Below are 17,028 nucleotides of genomic sequence, written 5' to 3' on the forward strand. Positions count from 1 at the left end.
CTTCTTTGTTCCACCTGGATCTGGCGAGCAATATTATCTTAGATTGTTGTTAGATGTCATTAAAGGTCCAAAAGTCCTATGAGGAACTCAGAAAAATCAACGGTTGTGATCATAAGACTTTTAGAGATGCATGTTATGCTTTGGTTTATTAGATGATGACAAAGAATATGTGGATGCTATAGTAGAAGCAAGTAATTGGGGAATACCATCATATCTTAGGCAATTATTTGCTATGATACTGTTATCAAATTCAATGTCACGTCCAGAAAGTGTTTGGCAAGCAACATGGCATTTACTATCAGAAGATATCCTTCATGCAGAAAGAACTATATTGGATAACCCAGGTAATTAAAATAATGCTTTCAATTTCGAGTTATTATATGATATTTCAGAATTATGGATGATTTTCTTACACGTATAGCAACTTCTCTCGCTATGCAATTCCAGTCCCTGGCCTACTTCTCACACTCTCTAATTTCTCTCAAGCCAAATGGAATGAACACACTCAGCATTCACCATTCTAAACAATTGAGCAGCTTGTGATTTTCCTTTAGAGTTCTTAATAGCCCATTCTAAGTGTTTTTCTTAGGTAGCAGCTTCAAATAATTGTGTGTTTAGCCATTGCATCACTTTCATCCACGATCTCTTTATCAAATCACAGTAATTAAATAAATGGTCTCTAGATTACATTGGGATTGATATAATGTGCAGGCATGCAGCATTGATCCACACTCAGTCCCATCTAGTTAGCCTGTCAGATGCAAGTAATTTCCCCTGTTACTGCAGTCATAAGGTGAACTTAGCCTTTGGCCTTGCAGCATTATTAAAAACCATGCACTTCCACACCACTCGAGGACAGTTGCCTAACATTTGCAAGTACATTTGTCTGATTATGCTTTTGCTTAAAGTAACTTGCATTTGCTCCAATGCTGCTCTAGCTTTCGTTACTTCCCTGATCATCCAACATGCCTGGTAAGGCATATCAAGTAACATTAGATATAAGAAAATGTATCTTCACTTCAAGGCTTGTAGTTTTTCTCAATAAAATGAACTAGATGGTTTGGACTATCTTATTGCTTCAATTTCACGGATAATTAAAATGGCCTTCATATTCATCTAAATTACCATTTTGCATTTTACCGATCCACTAATCTTATTATTCTTTTCATGTAACTACACTAACCCGTAAGATTTAATTGAAATTGTATTTAATTTTTTTTTTTTGTTTTTTCAGAATTTGACCTAACAGATGGTGAGTTGAAAAAACGTTGTTTGCAAAAGTTGGAAAACTTCTTAAAAGGTTGTGGAAGAAGTTTTTAGGATTTTCCAACAATGCCAACACCTGTTTATAAAGAGGAAGAAGTTGACATCAGTAACAGATTAATTCGAGATGAATTGTGTTATAATAGACGCGCTTTGGCAGAGGAACATGAAGAGTTAGTAAAGAATTTGACAGCTGAGCAAAATTGTATTTATAAAAGAATAATAACAGCTGTGAATGAAGATAAAGGTGAATTTTTCTTTTTATATGGTTTTTGTCACGACCCAAAATCTAACCATGGTCGTGATGGCACCTATCACGTTACAAGGCAAGCCTACTTCCCAAAATATTACTACTAAACCGATTATAAAAAATTAATAAAATATTTCAACATTTAAATTTTTCATAAACTGAATCAACTCTAAATATAATATAGAAAAATACGAAAACGAGCCCCAAACATCGGGGTGTCACTAAGTCATGAGCGTCTAACACTATGAACTAAGATATATAAACTGTCTAACTATCCAAAGAAGAAATGACAAAGGGAGTAATAAGGTCCTGCGGACGCTAGCAGCTACCTTGCAGTCTCCAATTAACGTCGGCCTGAACTCAACGATCGTCGCGCTCTAACTCACCTGGATCGGCACATAAAATGCATGGTGTAGTATGAGTACAACCACCTCAATAGTAACAGAAATAGCTAAGGAACTGAGTAGTAGTGATGAGCTAAGTAAAGCAGTCCAATTATTTAATTTCATAATTTAAAAATGAACATAAATAAACAGGCAAATTCCATAACTCAGTAAATACCACAAAGAAATTTAACAGATAAATGCAGCAACAATAAAAGTAAATGCAACCTCAAAGCAATGTCACTCCATCACTCAACACTCACACTCAGCACTCAATACTCTGCGCTCATTAGGGGTGTGTACAGACTCCATAGGGGCTCCCAAAGCCCAAGCGCTAAGCACAGACAACTCACGTGCCATCATATAAATACCTGGATCTGCACGGTCAACTCACGTGCTACGCGGACAACTCACGCGCTATGGTATCAATACTTGGACCTGCATGGTCAACTCACGTGCTATGGTATTAATATCCTCACAACCAGGCACTCGACATCACTCAATCATGTACCTCACTAGCCTCACCATCATCAACAAATAAGGGAACACAACCCACATCAAGTATCACAACATATTAGCAAATAATAAAGACTGAGGTAAACATGCACAATAATTTCTATGACTGAGTAAAAATAATGTGAGCATGAATAAAGTTTAAGCATGATCTCTAACATGAATGCAGGCAAGTTCGAACAAGTAACTACGTAAACATAGATGATGGCCATTAGGCCTCACGGGATGGACCAAGTCTCAATCCCTCGAGGTATACACCCACACGCCTGTCACCTAGCATGGGTATCACCTCCAAACAATCACATGATATCAAATTCGCTGTGTTTATACCCTTAATGCCAGAGTTAAAACTGTTACCTCAACCGCATAAAATCCTACTCTGGGATGTCCTCATCTCTGGACTCGGTCTCTAAAAGCTCCAAATCTAACCATAATCAGATTAATACCATCACCATGTACTAAAGAATTGATTTCCACAATAAAAACTACAAAATATGCCAAAAATCCGAAATCGGCCAAAATTCGGCTCCGAGCCCACATCTCGGAATCAGTCAAAAAATGGCAGAATAATAAACCTTATTCTCTCCTGAGTCTAACCATATAAAATTTATCAAAATCGGACTCCTTTTGGTCCCTCAAATCCTCACTTAAAACTTTCCAAAACTCAAACCCTAACTCCCTTAATTTCACTTTGAAATCATCAATCAAATCCCAAAAACGATGATGGATTCATGAAATATAACCAAAATCGAGTAGAGAATACTTACCCCAATCCATATGGTAAATATCGCCTCCAAAATCGCCCAAATCCGAGCACCCCAACTCAAAATATGATCGAATGAACAAACCCTTATTTTATATATTTTTTTGCCAGTTATTCTGCCTCGTTTCTCGTGCCAAACAATCTCGAAAGTCATTTTTTATGCCTCCAATATATTCTTTGTAAAATTCTAGTCAAGTTAGGCTTTTGAATCACTCAATTTGACCTTATAATAAATGAGATATGTAGGTTTTAATATTTGCAAATAGTGCAGATTTTTAAATACGCCGTCTGTGGCAATTTCGTAATTAATCTGAAAAAATCTAGCAACCTAATTTTTAGTAAAATGACCATAAAATGCTCATACGATATCCATATTCGACGATTCTTTTTGCTACGGGTCCGTAATTACGATATAATGCTTCAATCAAAAAAGAAATCGGAGTTCATTTGTTCAATATGATATCATTTATACTTGAAAAAACGATGTCGGAACATAAGAAAAACGAGCGCAACACGATCCAAACCTCTCCAAAACTTACCATAGGCCCTCGGGACCTCAACCAATAATTCCAACAAGTCATATATCTCTACCCGAACTTAGTCGAACCTTCGGAACACCCAAAATAACACCAGAACACCAAATCAACTTCGAATTCAAACCTAAGAACTTTTAAACTTCCAGCTTTCGTCAATTCAAGCCTAATTCTACCACAGAACTCCAAATTATACTCCGGACACACTCCTAAGTCTAAAATCACCCAACTAAGCTAATTGAATCATGAAGATCCAAATCCGAATTTGTTTACTCATAGGTCAACTTCCGGTTAACTTTTCTAACTTAGCTTTCTAACTAAGAGACTAAGTGATCATTTCACTCCAAAACTACTCCGAACCTAAACCTACCAACTCGATACAACTCAACACGGCTGAACAACACATAAATAAGCATAGATGGGGGGAAATGGGGCTATAACTCTCAAAATGACAAGCCGGGTCGTTATAGTTTTGGAGGAACAGGCAAGACTTTTATTTGGAGGACTCTTTCTTCTTCCATAAGATCTAAAGGAGATATTGTGTTAACTGTTACATCTAGCGGGATTGCATCTCTTTTGTAACTAGGTGGTCGAACAGGTCATTCAAGATTTGTAATTCCACTCAATCTTACCAAAGATTCAACATGTAATATCAAGCAAGGTTCTCCGTTACCAAATTTGATTGTCAAGGCAAAGTTGATTATTTGGGATAAGGCACCCATGATGCATAGATATTGTTTTGAGGCTCTTGATAGAACTCTAAGAGATATTCTTAGTGTAGACATGTAATTTTTGACCCTTCCCGAAATTTTACACATTTGAATGTTTAGATGTTTATTTTAGGTTTAATATTGATATTTTAACTTTTATTCAACTTCTTTGCTTTATTTTATTTTATTTTTTAAAAAACCTACAAAAAAATATAATAATATTTTCTTTATTTTAGGTTATTAGTATTTTTTGTTTAGTTAGTATTTTAATTTGAAGCAATTGGAACTTTATTTCTATTTGGATTTAGTAGTATCAAATTTTAGTTTTGTTACTTATGATCTTTTAAAAGAAAAAAAAGAAAGAGAGAAAAGAATCCAAAAAAAAAAAGCGAAAAGGGAAAATCAAGAAAGGAGGAAATCACACACTTCGTCTTCATTTTAGTATAAAGTCACATACACATTCTTCACATTTATTTAGTATTTAAGAAATAAAAAAGAATTTGATTATTAATAAAAGAAGAGTCTTTGCATTCTTTAAATGTGGACCCCTCCACACTAGTGGACAAAAATAGGCTAACAACTCTCATGCACAATCCAATTTTAAAATCACACATGTAGACATGTGATTTTTGACCCTCCCCAAGATTTTCCATATCTTAGCATGTAAATATTTAATTTAGGTCTAATATAGCTATTCCAACTATTTTTGACTTCTTTACTTTATTTTCGTCATAAAAATAAAAATTACAAAAAATATTTTAGTTTACGTATCTTTCATAAATTTAAATAAAAAATATACAAAAAATAGTACCTTATCTTTATTTTTATATAATCTTGAAAACACAAAAATAGTTTTATGTTTTATAGTTTAGTTCAATTAATTATAATTAGTTTTATATTTTTATATTATAATTGTACATAATTTTAGAAGGATGAATTAGTTTTAGGTTGGTTTATCCCGTCTTTATAAATCTATAGTCCATTTTTTTAGTCTTTGGCCCAATTCTCTAGCCCATAATTCCTAGGCCCATACCTCTAACCTAATCTCTACTCCTATATATAGTATCTAACATCTAAAATAGACCTAGCCTACACAAAAAAGGAGAGTCGCAGAACCCAAAAAGAGACCCCCCAGCTTTTTCAGAGATCCCATCTATCTTCTTCAGATCCCCTCCTGCTGATGAAGTGACCGAAAATTGCTTAGTGGCATAGCGAAAAAGGCAAGGCGCTTAATTCCATCATCTTTCAGTAGTGCTCATTGAATCTACACTAATGGACTTGTTAACGTTGTTGCTTTCATCATTAAAATGGAAAAAGAAACGCACAAAAAACGACAGTCTTTGAATTCAAAAACAAAAAAAGAAAATAAAAAGGCACACATACACACAAGGACAAAAGGGAGGCATTTGATTCTTTGTTAAAGGAGTTCAGAGAAGTTGACGATATAGTGGCTCGCAATTCTGCCGATTTTGAGAGCTTTCCAAAAGTTGGGCGCGGTCGATTCGAGGTGCCAGTTCACAATCTCAGTGTTTCGGTCCAAGGATTGTTGCTTTGCTTAGCCTGATTGATTTGCAATTTTCAGATTGTTCATCAATAAAAGGACAATTTCTCAATTTCAATTCTCATTTCATTGTGTTATAATAGCTTGGTGCGCGTGTTGGTTGATTTGTTATTCTATGTTGTTTGAGTATCATGTTTTAGTTGTCATTTAAATTATTTTGATTAGTTTTTATTTCGATTGTAATGTATGTAGTCTTGGTTCTTCAATAAATGCTTTTAATCGGGCCAATGAAAAATCGGAGTTGTTTCTTTCTTGGCAAGGAATAAGAATGGATCATAAGGTGGGTTTTGGACCACAAGGAATTTGGCCAAGTAATAGATCATGTTGGCTAGCTTATTTTCCCCCAATAATATTTTGTTCGTAAATTTGGCCTTACAACAATCTCGAAGATTAAGAGTACACGGAGTTTGCATGTGTGGCCATTGGTTGAGCGTGTGTTCTGCTAATGTATTGTGTCCAAGCTGGATCATTTTTCCAATGAATAATTGAATTAAAAGAACATTGGATCAAGAGAGCAAGAAAGTGACAAAAATTGAAAGTGATAGTAGCGTGCTATATTGTTTCTGGCATTAGCTTGGCTGCCGCACCCCTTTATTTTCTTTATTTTGCAATGAAGGCGACTTAATAAATTATCGTGGTTGTGTACATGTTCGTGTGGCATAGTTACGATTTCAGAAATTAAAACCAAGGTATGCGTTCGCAACTTTGGGTGAAACAATCTTATTAATAATAAGGCGTGATTAATTGTGGATACGTACGCGTGACACAATTTTTGATGCGCCAAATGAAATGAGTACACGTACGCGTGACTCGTTTTTTAAAGATAATTCAATAATTAATAGTAATTGAGCAAATAAAAGCTGTTAAGGGGGTAGATGCACATAGGTTTGAAAATAAGTAATTAGACAATTTAGTAAGCCAAGTATAATCAAAGCGACCGTGCTAGAACCACGGAACTCGGGAGTGCCTAACACCTTCTCCCGGGTTAATAGAATTCCTTACCCGGATTTTTGTGTTCGCGGACTGCTAATAGAGTTAAACTTCCTCGATTCGGGATTTTAAACCGGTGACTTGGGACACCATAAATTATCCCAAGTGGCGACTCTGATTTTCAAAATAATTAATCCTGTTTCGGTTATTGTCACTTTAATTTGAAAAACTCCCTTATATCCCTTCCGAGGCATAGGTAAAAAGGAGGTGTGACAGCTCTGGCGACTCTGCTGGAGATAAGAACCCAGAACTTCCGGTTCAGAGTTCAAGAATTCGAGCTTATTAATGCGATTTTTATTTGGCTTTATTGTTGATATTACTGTATTTTGTGGACTTAATATGCTAATCATCATTTACCGCTTTGATATTGTTTGAATTGTATATAACTGTCTTTTTACGCCACCCCTCTGAGTCTTTTGGAAATGGTGAAAACGTTCGCGTGGGCCGCTTTTTCAGTAGAAATTATACCAAATAGAACGAGGCTGGGCAAGAGACAAGGCCGGGTAGACTTCAGTGCTCCCGGTATGTCGCCCCCTCGGCCCCAGTTGTTCGCTCGGGTACCCCAAGTCTAGACCAAAACCCCAGGATTTAAACCTAGAAAAACAGAGCTTCATGCCGGATCCCTAGTAGGAGCATTTGTTTGCATCATGTGCATTTGACTTAGGGGACTCAACACAGGGGTTGGGTCCGTCTAGGACAGGTGTGCCCAAAATAACAGACCATCCTGATGCATTCTATGTGCTATGTGAATATTTATTTGTTTCGGCTTGCATGTTGACCAGCTAAGAAAAGAAAAACAACAGGAAAGAAAATAAGAGTGATGTAGGATAGAGAATTCACCTGGTTCTGAAAATCCCGGTATTCGAGAATGCCTCGAAACTCTGCCCAAATTGTTTGAAAAAAAAAGAAAAGGAAAATGTATTTCAAAAAATATGAAAGGGAGTCAATATCATGTTTTTCCAATTATGTCAAAACTGGCGAACTACGCGGGTCTGATTCTCACCGGATGTGAGATACGTAGGCAAACCTCATCGGTTCCGGCCCATAATTTTCAAAAAAATCCAAAAATATTTCCCTTTACTTCCTCTCTAGAAAGGTTTTTTTTAGACCCAAATTTTCAAAAAATATTTTTCATTCCTTGCTTCTTTAGAAAGCCTTTCTTTTAGACCCTAATTATTTTTTAAAAATATACAAAAATATTTTCTTTTAATTTTTTCCAAAAATCCAAAAATATTTTCATTCTTCTTTCAAAATTTAAAAGAAAATTCAAAAAATATTTTTTTAGAAGCATTTCTTTCATAAATTCAAAATAAAATTCAAAAAAATATTTTCTTTCTTCTTTAGAAAGTTTTTCTTTCGAAATTCCAGAAAAAAAAAATTAAAAAAAAAATCTTTCTTCTTTAGAAGTCTTTCTTTGCAAAAATGCTGAAGAAAAATTAAAATCCAAAAATATTCCCTTTCTTCTTTGTAAGTCTTTCTTTCGAAAATATAAAATAAAAAATTCAAAAAAAAGTTAGTTTATTTACTTTATTCATGATCTTCCCGAACTACGCAAGATCTGATTCATATTCTCACATGATATGTAGGCAACCCACATCAGGTTCGATCAACCATTGAAAAGAAAAATGAAAAAAAGGAAAACAAATGAAAAACAAAATGAAAAATGTTGATAATAACAAGGAGCAACTGAGTCCATTCTAACATGTTTTTGTTTTGAATTGTGAAGAAAGTTGAGGTGGTCGGTTTGTGGTAAGCTGGAAACACAAGATACAAAGAAAAATGATAACTGACATCGAAGCTGTTACAAGTGCTCAAGAGACTCAGGGTCAGAGGGTTCAACAAGAGTCTACTGTGTTTGAGAAAAATAGAATACTGAAACAGCAAATGACCGAAATGTGTCAAGCATGGGCCAGTGGTCAAGGATAGCCTCGTCATGAGTCACAATTTGCTACACAGCAGATCTTCCTGCAAACATTGAGAAGCCTGCCCGAAAGATGGTACAGGAAGAAATGACCCAAAGAGTGAAAAGCTTAGAACAACGGTTGATAAACAAGCAAGGGTTGGCACGTCAAAAGAGTGTTGCCTTCAAAAATCTATGTATGTTCCCCGATGTCCACTTGCCACCTGGTTTCAAGACTCCCAAATTTGAAAAGTATGATGGACATGGAGACCCCATAGCCCACCTGAAAAGGTATTGCAATCAACTGAGAGGTGCGGGAAGAAATGAAGAATTGTTGATGGCTTATTTTGGGGAAAGCCTTACGGGAGTAGCCTCCGAATGGTTTATGGATCAAGACACGTCTCGCTGGTATGTCTGGGATGACATGGCACAAGCCTTTGTCAAACAGTTCCAATACAACATCGACATTGCCCCAGACCGTATCTCCCTTTCAAACCTGATGAAGAAACCAACTGAAAGTTTCAGGGAATATGCCATTAAATGGAGAGAGCAAGCAGCTAGAGTTAATCCACCCATGGACAACCACGAGCTAATCACTGTCTTCCTTCAAGCGCAAGATCCAGATTACTTTCAAAACATGATGTCCGCGGTTGGCAAATCCTTCTCGGAAGCAATCATGGGAAATGGTAGAGAATGGTCTTAAGACATGCAAGATTATAAGTCAAGCAATTCTCAAAGTCGCAACTCAGGCTGTCCCGATTGAATCCGATAATTTCAGTGGCACGATTGAGAAGAATGAAGAAATCATGATGACAACAGGTTCGAGAATAGGTCCCAGGAAAACACCTCGAAGGTATGTGTAGCCTCATCAGGTTTCTCATGACTCCTCTGAGCATTGTTATCCACCTCAGGACCCACAATACTTTGTTGCTCCACATCAGTATGTTGTTCAGCCATCAAAACACCCCAGAAGGCGAGCACGAGCATCACAAAATCTCCAACAGTTTCCACAAAATTTTCAGCTGCTCTATGACCCACATCCAAGCCAGAGGTATAAAAGGGAACAAAGGTTGAAAGATAATTTTACACCAAAAGGAGAGTCCTATGCAAGCTTATTTGAGAAGTTAAAGCATTATGACATGATTGCACCTATTCCTCCAAATCATGTGGACCCACGTGCAAGAATCTTTGACCCTTCTAAAAGGTGTGAATACCATTCCAATGCCTAGGGGCACGATGTTGAAAACTGTCGGGATTTGAAAAGAAAAATAGAAAGGATGATCCAGGAAAAACTGATTGAAATTGGAGAAGACCCTGGTGATTCTGATGAGCATATGGGTGGCTAAATGTCAAGCTTAGCAATTGAAAAGTCATTCTCTCCCCACTAGGAAGGAATCTTGGTAGCATGTTTTGATGTTTTTTCTATTAACTGGGTTATTTCAGGGTTATGATCCACATTTTATTTGTTTTTATTGAGTCAAACCCTTCTATCCCTCTATTATGTTTGTGTGAGTCTTGTCTGTCTATGTTGTTGCTATTTTCATTAGCCGGGTTATTTTAGGGTTCTAACTCGGATTTTAGGTTGTTTGTCTTATTGTTTACTCAATGAAATACAGTTTGTCCTTTGTGTCTTTCCCTTCTTAGTTCCCTTCCCGCTAGTTTTAGTGACATGACATGCATGCGAAAATTTTGGCCAGATTTTAGAAACTGATTTAATCTGGAATTGGATAACTGAAAAAACACTTTTGAGGATGAATAAAGAGTTGAAATACTTTGGAATTAAGGTCGAGTAAAATTCACCTTCAAAATCATTGTGAAGATCGCGCTTGAGGATGTTTAATCAATTGAAGTTTGTTGGAAAGTTTGACATTAAGAGATGGAAAGTGTCTTGTGACCACAAAACACCAAGAAGACGGGCATGTTCATCAATGATGTGATCGCGATAGGATACTATAATTGGCGTTCTCGAGGTTGGGAGGCCCTTTTTCTGCTACCCAAAATACTTTATACCCTTTGTCACCCCTTTGAGTCTGTGTTATTTTCTTTGGCCACCCTCTTTTGGAATCAAGTTTAGAGTCAAGAGTCAAAAAGCAAAAAAATGAAAAAAATAAAAAAAAGTCCATGTCCCAAGAGTACAGACTGGGGAAATTCTTAGAAAGTTCAAATGAAAAAAAATAAATAAGAAAAGAATTGTCAAAGGTTCATGCCTTCAAAAAATAGAAGATGGGGCAGCTTGTTTTGAAAACAAAAAGAAACAAAAAAAAGATAGGGAAAAAAGAGAGAGAAAAAAAAACAGAAAGAAAGATGAAAAATAGTTTAGGTCAGATTTTTGAACTACGTTCGACCTGATTCCTTAAAAAAAAGGATACGTAGGCAGCCTCACGGTTCGGTCCAACAAAATAAGAATTCAGAAGAAAAAGCAAAAAAATAGAAAAAAATAGAAAAATCCAAAAATCCCCAGCATTTGAAATTGGGGCAAAGATTTTATTTCATTTTTAAAAGAGTCGATTCCAAGAGTTGTAAGTCTACAACCCCTCATTTTGAGTTTATTTTGAGCTTTCACGCCGACCTTTCTTTCCAACCCTATCCAAAAACACTCCAAATAAAGACCTCCCAATAAGCCTTCAAAAATGCCAAGAGACGCATGCAATGAGCAACAGTTGTCACACGACGTAGAACATCGTCGAGTTGCTCACAAAAAGAGGGAAAGAAAAAAAAAGAAAAATGAGAGAGTCTTATTAGTGAAAACCCTCACGGGCACTGTAAGACGACGGTAAGCAGAGATGAATAAATGAGAGAGACTTGTTGGTGAAAACCCCTCGGGGCACCATTAGTCGAAAGTGAGTCGTGAAACTGATGCAAAGGATTGACATGGATAGGCCTGACTTCAAAGATTATAAGAATGGTAGAAGGGAAGATTGGATTAGTTTGACAGATCAGGCCGTTGAGTCCAAAATGCATGTCATGATCATTAAGGCTAGTTATTGAAAAAAAAAAGAAAAAAAACTTCTTCCCTCTGTCCTTCCGACAGGGGCATTTCTTGTTAATACTTGTTTCTTTGCACCATTGTGTCCTCCACTCTGAGTCAGTCTTCGTCAAAACAAGCAAGAAAAGATTTCAAAACTGCTACCAGTTTTTCAGCTGTATAAAGTAAATTTGGCCAGCACACTCAGTTGTTACTATCAACATGACTTGAGGATTCATGCACATGCCTCCCCAAAAGACCCATGTCAGCCTACTCGGCGCAAGAAAGATAACTTGTGATTCTCTCTGACAGACAAATTGCTCAAAAAGCAGGAAGTCATTCAAGATATCGGAAAAGGTCACCTAAGCAAAGATCTCCGGTTGGGATAAGGGTGTTTGAGCTGCAAATACAAACGGTAATGGGTGTGAAACAATCAGAGTTGGTGTAGAACAAAAGTCTTTTGAGACCGACTCAAGTTGATTGAGCAAAAGCCAAGTTGCCCAAGACTCAACGCCACAAACCGACCACCACTTTCAAAACTAACAAAAATTTCTTTGTTTGCAACATGAACAAAGCAGTGCAAGGAATGTGGTTCAAAAAAATGAAAAAGAGGGGAAAAGAAAAGAGAAAAAGAAAGAAAAATAGAAAAAAAAAAGGAAGAAAAAAAAATGAAAAAAAATGAAAAGAAGAGAAGAGCCGACAAAGGGATGTTTCTCAAATCTTTGCCTTTATTTGTCTTGCTAATGTGAATAAAATGTTGCCATTGCACTCACATTTTTCCTCCTAGGGTAAAAAACCCTAGTCTGATGAATTTTCTCCCAACCAAAATCTTAGTCCGATGAATTTTTCTCCTAAGATAAGAAAACCTAGTCTGATGAATTTTCTCCTAGGATAAACGTCTTAGTCTGATGAATCTTTCTCCTAAGATATGAAAACCTAGTCTGATGAACTTTCTCCTAGGATAAACATCTTAGTCTGATGAATTTTTCTCCTAAGATAGAAGACCTAGTCTGATGAACTTTCTCCTAGGATAAAAATCTTAGTCTGATGAATTTTTCTCTTAAGATAAGAAAACCTAGTCTGATGAATTTTCTCCTAGGATAAACGTCTTAGTCTGATGAATCTTTCTCCTAAGATAGAAAACCTAGTCTGATGAATTTTCTCCTAGGATACAAAATCTTAGTCTGATGAATCTTTCTCCTAAGATATGAAAACCTAGTCTGATGAACTTTCTCCTAGGATAAACATCTTAGTCTGATGAATTTTTCTCCTAAGATAGAAGACCTAGTCTGATGAACTTTCTCCTAGGATAAAAATCTTAGTCTGATGAATCTTTCTCCTAAGATATGAAAACCTAGTCTAATGAACTTTCTCCTAGGATAAACGTCTTAGTCGGATGAATCTTTCTCCTAAGATATGAAAACCTAGCCTGCTGAACTTTCTCCTAGGATAAAAATCTTAGTCTGATGAATTTTTCTCCTAAGATAGAAAACCTAGTCTGATGAATTTTCTCCTAGGATACAAAATCTTAGTCTGATGAATCTTTCTCCTAAGATATGAAAACCTAGTCTAATGAACTTTCTCCTAGGATAAACGTCTTAGTCGGATGAATCTTTCTCCTAAGATACAAAAAAAAAAAAGAAAAAAAGAAAAGAGACCTAGTCTGATGAACTTTCTCCTAGGATCAAAATCTTAGTAAACCTAGTCCGATGAATTTTCCCCTAGGATAATAATTTTTTTTTAAAAAAAAGGGAAGTCTGAATTTGAAAAAAAATGATGAAAACATAAATAAAAAAAAGAAGGAAGTCTGGTTTTTTTTAAAAAAAAAGAGGGTCAATTTTTAGTTTTCTTGAAATCAGGGGCCCCGCCTGGAGAATAGGGTCAGTCTTTATTTTAGTCAAGCTTAGTTTATAGTTTTCCTAGTTTATTCTTTAGGTTACTCTCATCTTTGCATCAATAGTACAAGTGGTTTACAATTTTGCTAACAACTCACAAATCTTCCTAGTGCAAACTGGGGCAGAAAAAAATTCTTTTGTTTTGTATGTTTTGTTGCAATCAGGCGCCCACCTGGAGAACAAGGGAAGACAACTCAAGTTTCAAGAGAAAGCAGTTTCGAAGGAAGACACTTCAAGTTTCAAGGGAAAATGGTTTAAGGTGCAAAGGAAAATAGTGTCAAGTAACAAGAGAAGATAGTTCAAGTTCAGCAATCAGGTGCCCGCCCGGAAAATAAGAGAATTCAACTCAGAATGCAATTCAGGTCAGCAACAAAAGAAGCTCACGTCAAGAATGCGAGTCAGCATGCCGAGATGATCAACAGAAGTTAGTCACAATCTAGAATAAAAAGGAAAAATAAAGAAAGACAAGAAGTGAATCCAAATGCAGAAGTTAATGAAAGATGTGAGCTGCTCAAGATAGGGCTGAGGTCACAAGCTCTGCATGTCCCGTTTTGGTCTGAAAAGCTAAAGAAGAACGAACTAGCACATGCAACTAGCAAGTGTCAAGGTTCAAATCCAAAGTCTGTATGAAAAACCATTCAAAACTCAAGATCAAGCTTCAGAAGACTTACAGATAGGAATCTTGTAACTCTTAGCTGGTAGGCTTAGCTAGTCTTTTTCATTTTTGATTTTGATGTAATAGCGGGACCGCGAACCGGAACCTCGACGTTACCTCAATCAACTGTCCACCTCGGCATACTCCATCATCGCACTCACTTCGGAACTACACGTGGCCTGATTCCCTTATAACCAAGGATATGTAGGCAGCTCAGATATCAGAGCTCGGTCACATTCCCCTCTTACTTAGTTTTAGTCTCTCCAAATAAGGGTCGGGTAAAAAAAAACTGTCTAGTCGTTCTTTGTCTGAAAATACTTCGTCTTTCCAGTCAAAGAGGGGCAACTGTAGACATGCGATTTTTGACCCTCCCCAAGATTTCCCATATCTTAGCACGTAAATATTTAATTTAGGCCTAATATAGCTATTCCAACTATTTTTGACTTCTTTACTTTATTTTCGTCATAAAAATAAATATTACAAAAAATATTTTAGTTTACGTATCTTTCATAAATTTAAATAAAAATATACAAAAAATAGTACCTTATCTTTATTTTTATATAATCTTGAAAACACAAAAATAGTTTTATGTTTTATAGTTTAGTTCAATTAATTATAATTAGTTTTATATTTTTATATTATAATTGTACATAATTTTAGAAGGATGAATCAGTTTTAGGTTGGTTTATCCCGTCTTTATAAATCCTATAGTCCATTTTTTTAGTCTTTGGCCCAATTCCCTAGCTCATAATTCTTAGGCCCATACTCCTAACTTAATCCCTACCCCTATATATAGTATCTAACATCTAAAATAGACCTAGCCTATACATAAAAGGAGAGCCGCAAAACCCAAAAAGAGACCCCCCCAACTTTTCCAGCGATCCCATCTATCTTCTTCCGATCCCCTCCTGCTGATGAAGTGACCGAAAATTGCTTAGTGGCATAGCGAAAAAGGCAAGGCGCTTAATTCCATCATCTTTCAGTAGTGCTCATTGAATCTACACCAATGGACTTGTTAACGTTGTTGCTTTCATCATTAAAATGGAAAAAGAAACGCACAAAAACGGCAGTCTTTGAATTCAAAAGCAAAAAAAAAAAAAAAAAAAAAGGCACACATACACACAAGGACAAAAGGGAGGCATTTGATTCTTTGTTAAAGGAGTTCAGAGAAGTTGACGATATAGTGGCTCGCAATTCTGCCGATTTTGAGAGCATTCCAAAAGTTGGGCGCGGTCGATTCGAGGTGCCAGTTCACAATCTCAGTGTTTCGGTCCAAGGATTGTTGCTTTGCTTAGCCTGATTGATTTGCAATTTTCAGCTTTGTTCATCAATAAAAGGTCCACTTCTCAATTTCAATTCTCATTTCATTGTGTTATAATAGCTTGGTGTGCGTGTTGGTTGATTTGTGATTCTATGTTGTTTGAGTATCATGTTTTAGTTGTCATTTAAATTATTTTGATTAGTTTTTATTTCGATTGTAATGTATGTAGTCTTGGTTCTTGAATAAATGCTTTTAATCGGGCCAATGAAAAATCGGAGTTATTTCTTTCTTGGCAAGGAATAAGAATGGGTCATAAGGTGGGTTTTGGACCACAAGGAATTTGGCCAAGTAATAAATCATGTTGGCTAGATTATTTCCCCCAATAATATTTTGTTCAAAAATTTGGCCTTACAACAATCTCGAAGATTAAGAGTACACGGAGTTTGCATGTGTGGCCATTGGTTGAGCGTGTGTTCTGCTAATGTATTGTGTCCAAGCTGGACCATTTTTGCAATGAATAATTGAATTAAAAGAACATTGGATCAAGAGAGCAAGAAAGTGACAAAAATTGAAAGTGATAGTAGCGTGTTATATTGCTTCTGGCATTAGCTTGGTTGCTGCACCCCTTTATTTTCTTTATTTTGCAATGAAGGCGACTTAATAAATTATCGTGGTTGTGTACACGTTCGCGTGGCATAGTTACGATTCCAGAAATTAAAACCAAGGTATGCGTTCGCGCAACTTTGGGTGAAGCAATCTTATTAATAATAAGGCGTGATTAATTGTGGATACGTACGCGTGACACGATTTTTGACGCGCCAAATGAAATGAGTACACGTACGCGTGACTCGTTTTTTAAAGATAATTCCATAATTAATAGTAATTGAGAAAATAAAAGCGGTTAAGGGGGTAGATGCACATAGGTTTGAAAATAAGTAATTAGACAATTTAGTAAGCCAAGTATAATCAAAGCGACCGTGCTAGAACCACGGAACTCGGGAGTGCCTAACACCTTTTCCCGGGTTAACATAATTTCTTACCCGAATTTCTGTGTTCGCGGACCGATAATAGAGTCAAACTTCCTCGATTCGGGATTTTAAACCGGTGACTTGAGAGACCATAAATTATCCCAAGTGGCGACTCTAATCTTCAAAATAATTAATCCCGTTTCGGTTATTGTCACTTTAATTTGAAAAAACTCCCTTATATCTCTTCCGTGGTATAGGTAAAAAGGAGGTGTGACAACCACATGCTAGAGAAAAACAAAAAATATTCTTTTAAGTAGGGACCACACACATTCTTATCTGGATGGCTTTTTCTTGGCCAACACTGCTGCATATATACACATACACGCTGATATATAGAGAGGAAGGGGGAAGAGGGGGC

General features: G+C 36.3%; 1 protein-coding gene across 1 annotated transcript; it reads left to right on the forward strand.

The window, feature by feature from the left end:
- Window positions 1-1,332: 1,332 nt before the first annotated feature.
- Window positions 1,333-4,494, forward strand: LOC107829249 (uncharacterized). Its single transcript, XM_016656726.1, has 2 exons — window positions 1,333-1,510; window positions 4,292-4,494. Exons 1-2 carry the CDS (start codon window positions 1,333-1,335, stop codon window positions 4,492-4,494), a joined length of 381 nt encoding a protein of 126 aa, XP_016512212.1.
- The last annotated feature ends 12,534 nt before the right edge of the window (window positions 4,495-17,028 follow it).

Source organism: Nicotiana tabacum, chromosome 1 (assembly GCF_000715075.1).
Source record: "Nicotiana tabacum cultivar K326 chromosome 1, ASM71507v2, whole genome shotgun sequence".
In the NCBI taxonomy this organism is placed as follows: domain Eukaryota; kingdom Viridiplantae; phylum Streptophyta; class Magnoliopsida; order Solanales; family Solanaceae; genus Nicotiana; species Nicotiana tabacum.

What these genes read in the sequence shown, in the direction of transcription:
- LOC107829249 (XM_016656726.1), top strand. Translation starts at nt 1,333, where the DNA reads ATGCCAACACCTGTTTATAAAGAGGAAGAAGTTGACATCAGTAACAGA. An exon ending in AGCTGTGAATGAAGATAAAG is followed by an intron (nt 1,511 to 4,291) that starts GTGAATTTTTCT and finishes TTTTGTAACTAG; the next exon opens with GTGGTCGAACAGGTCATTCA.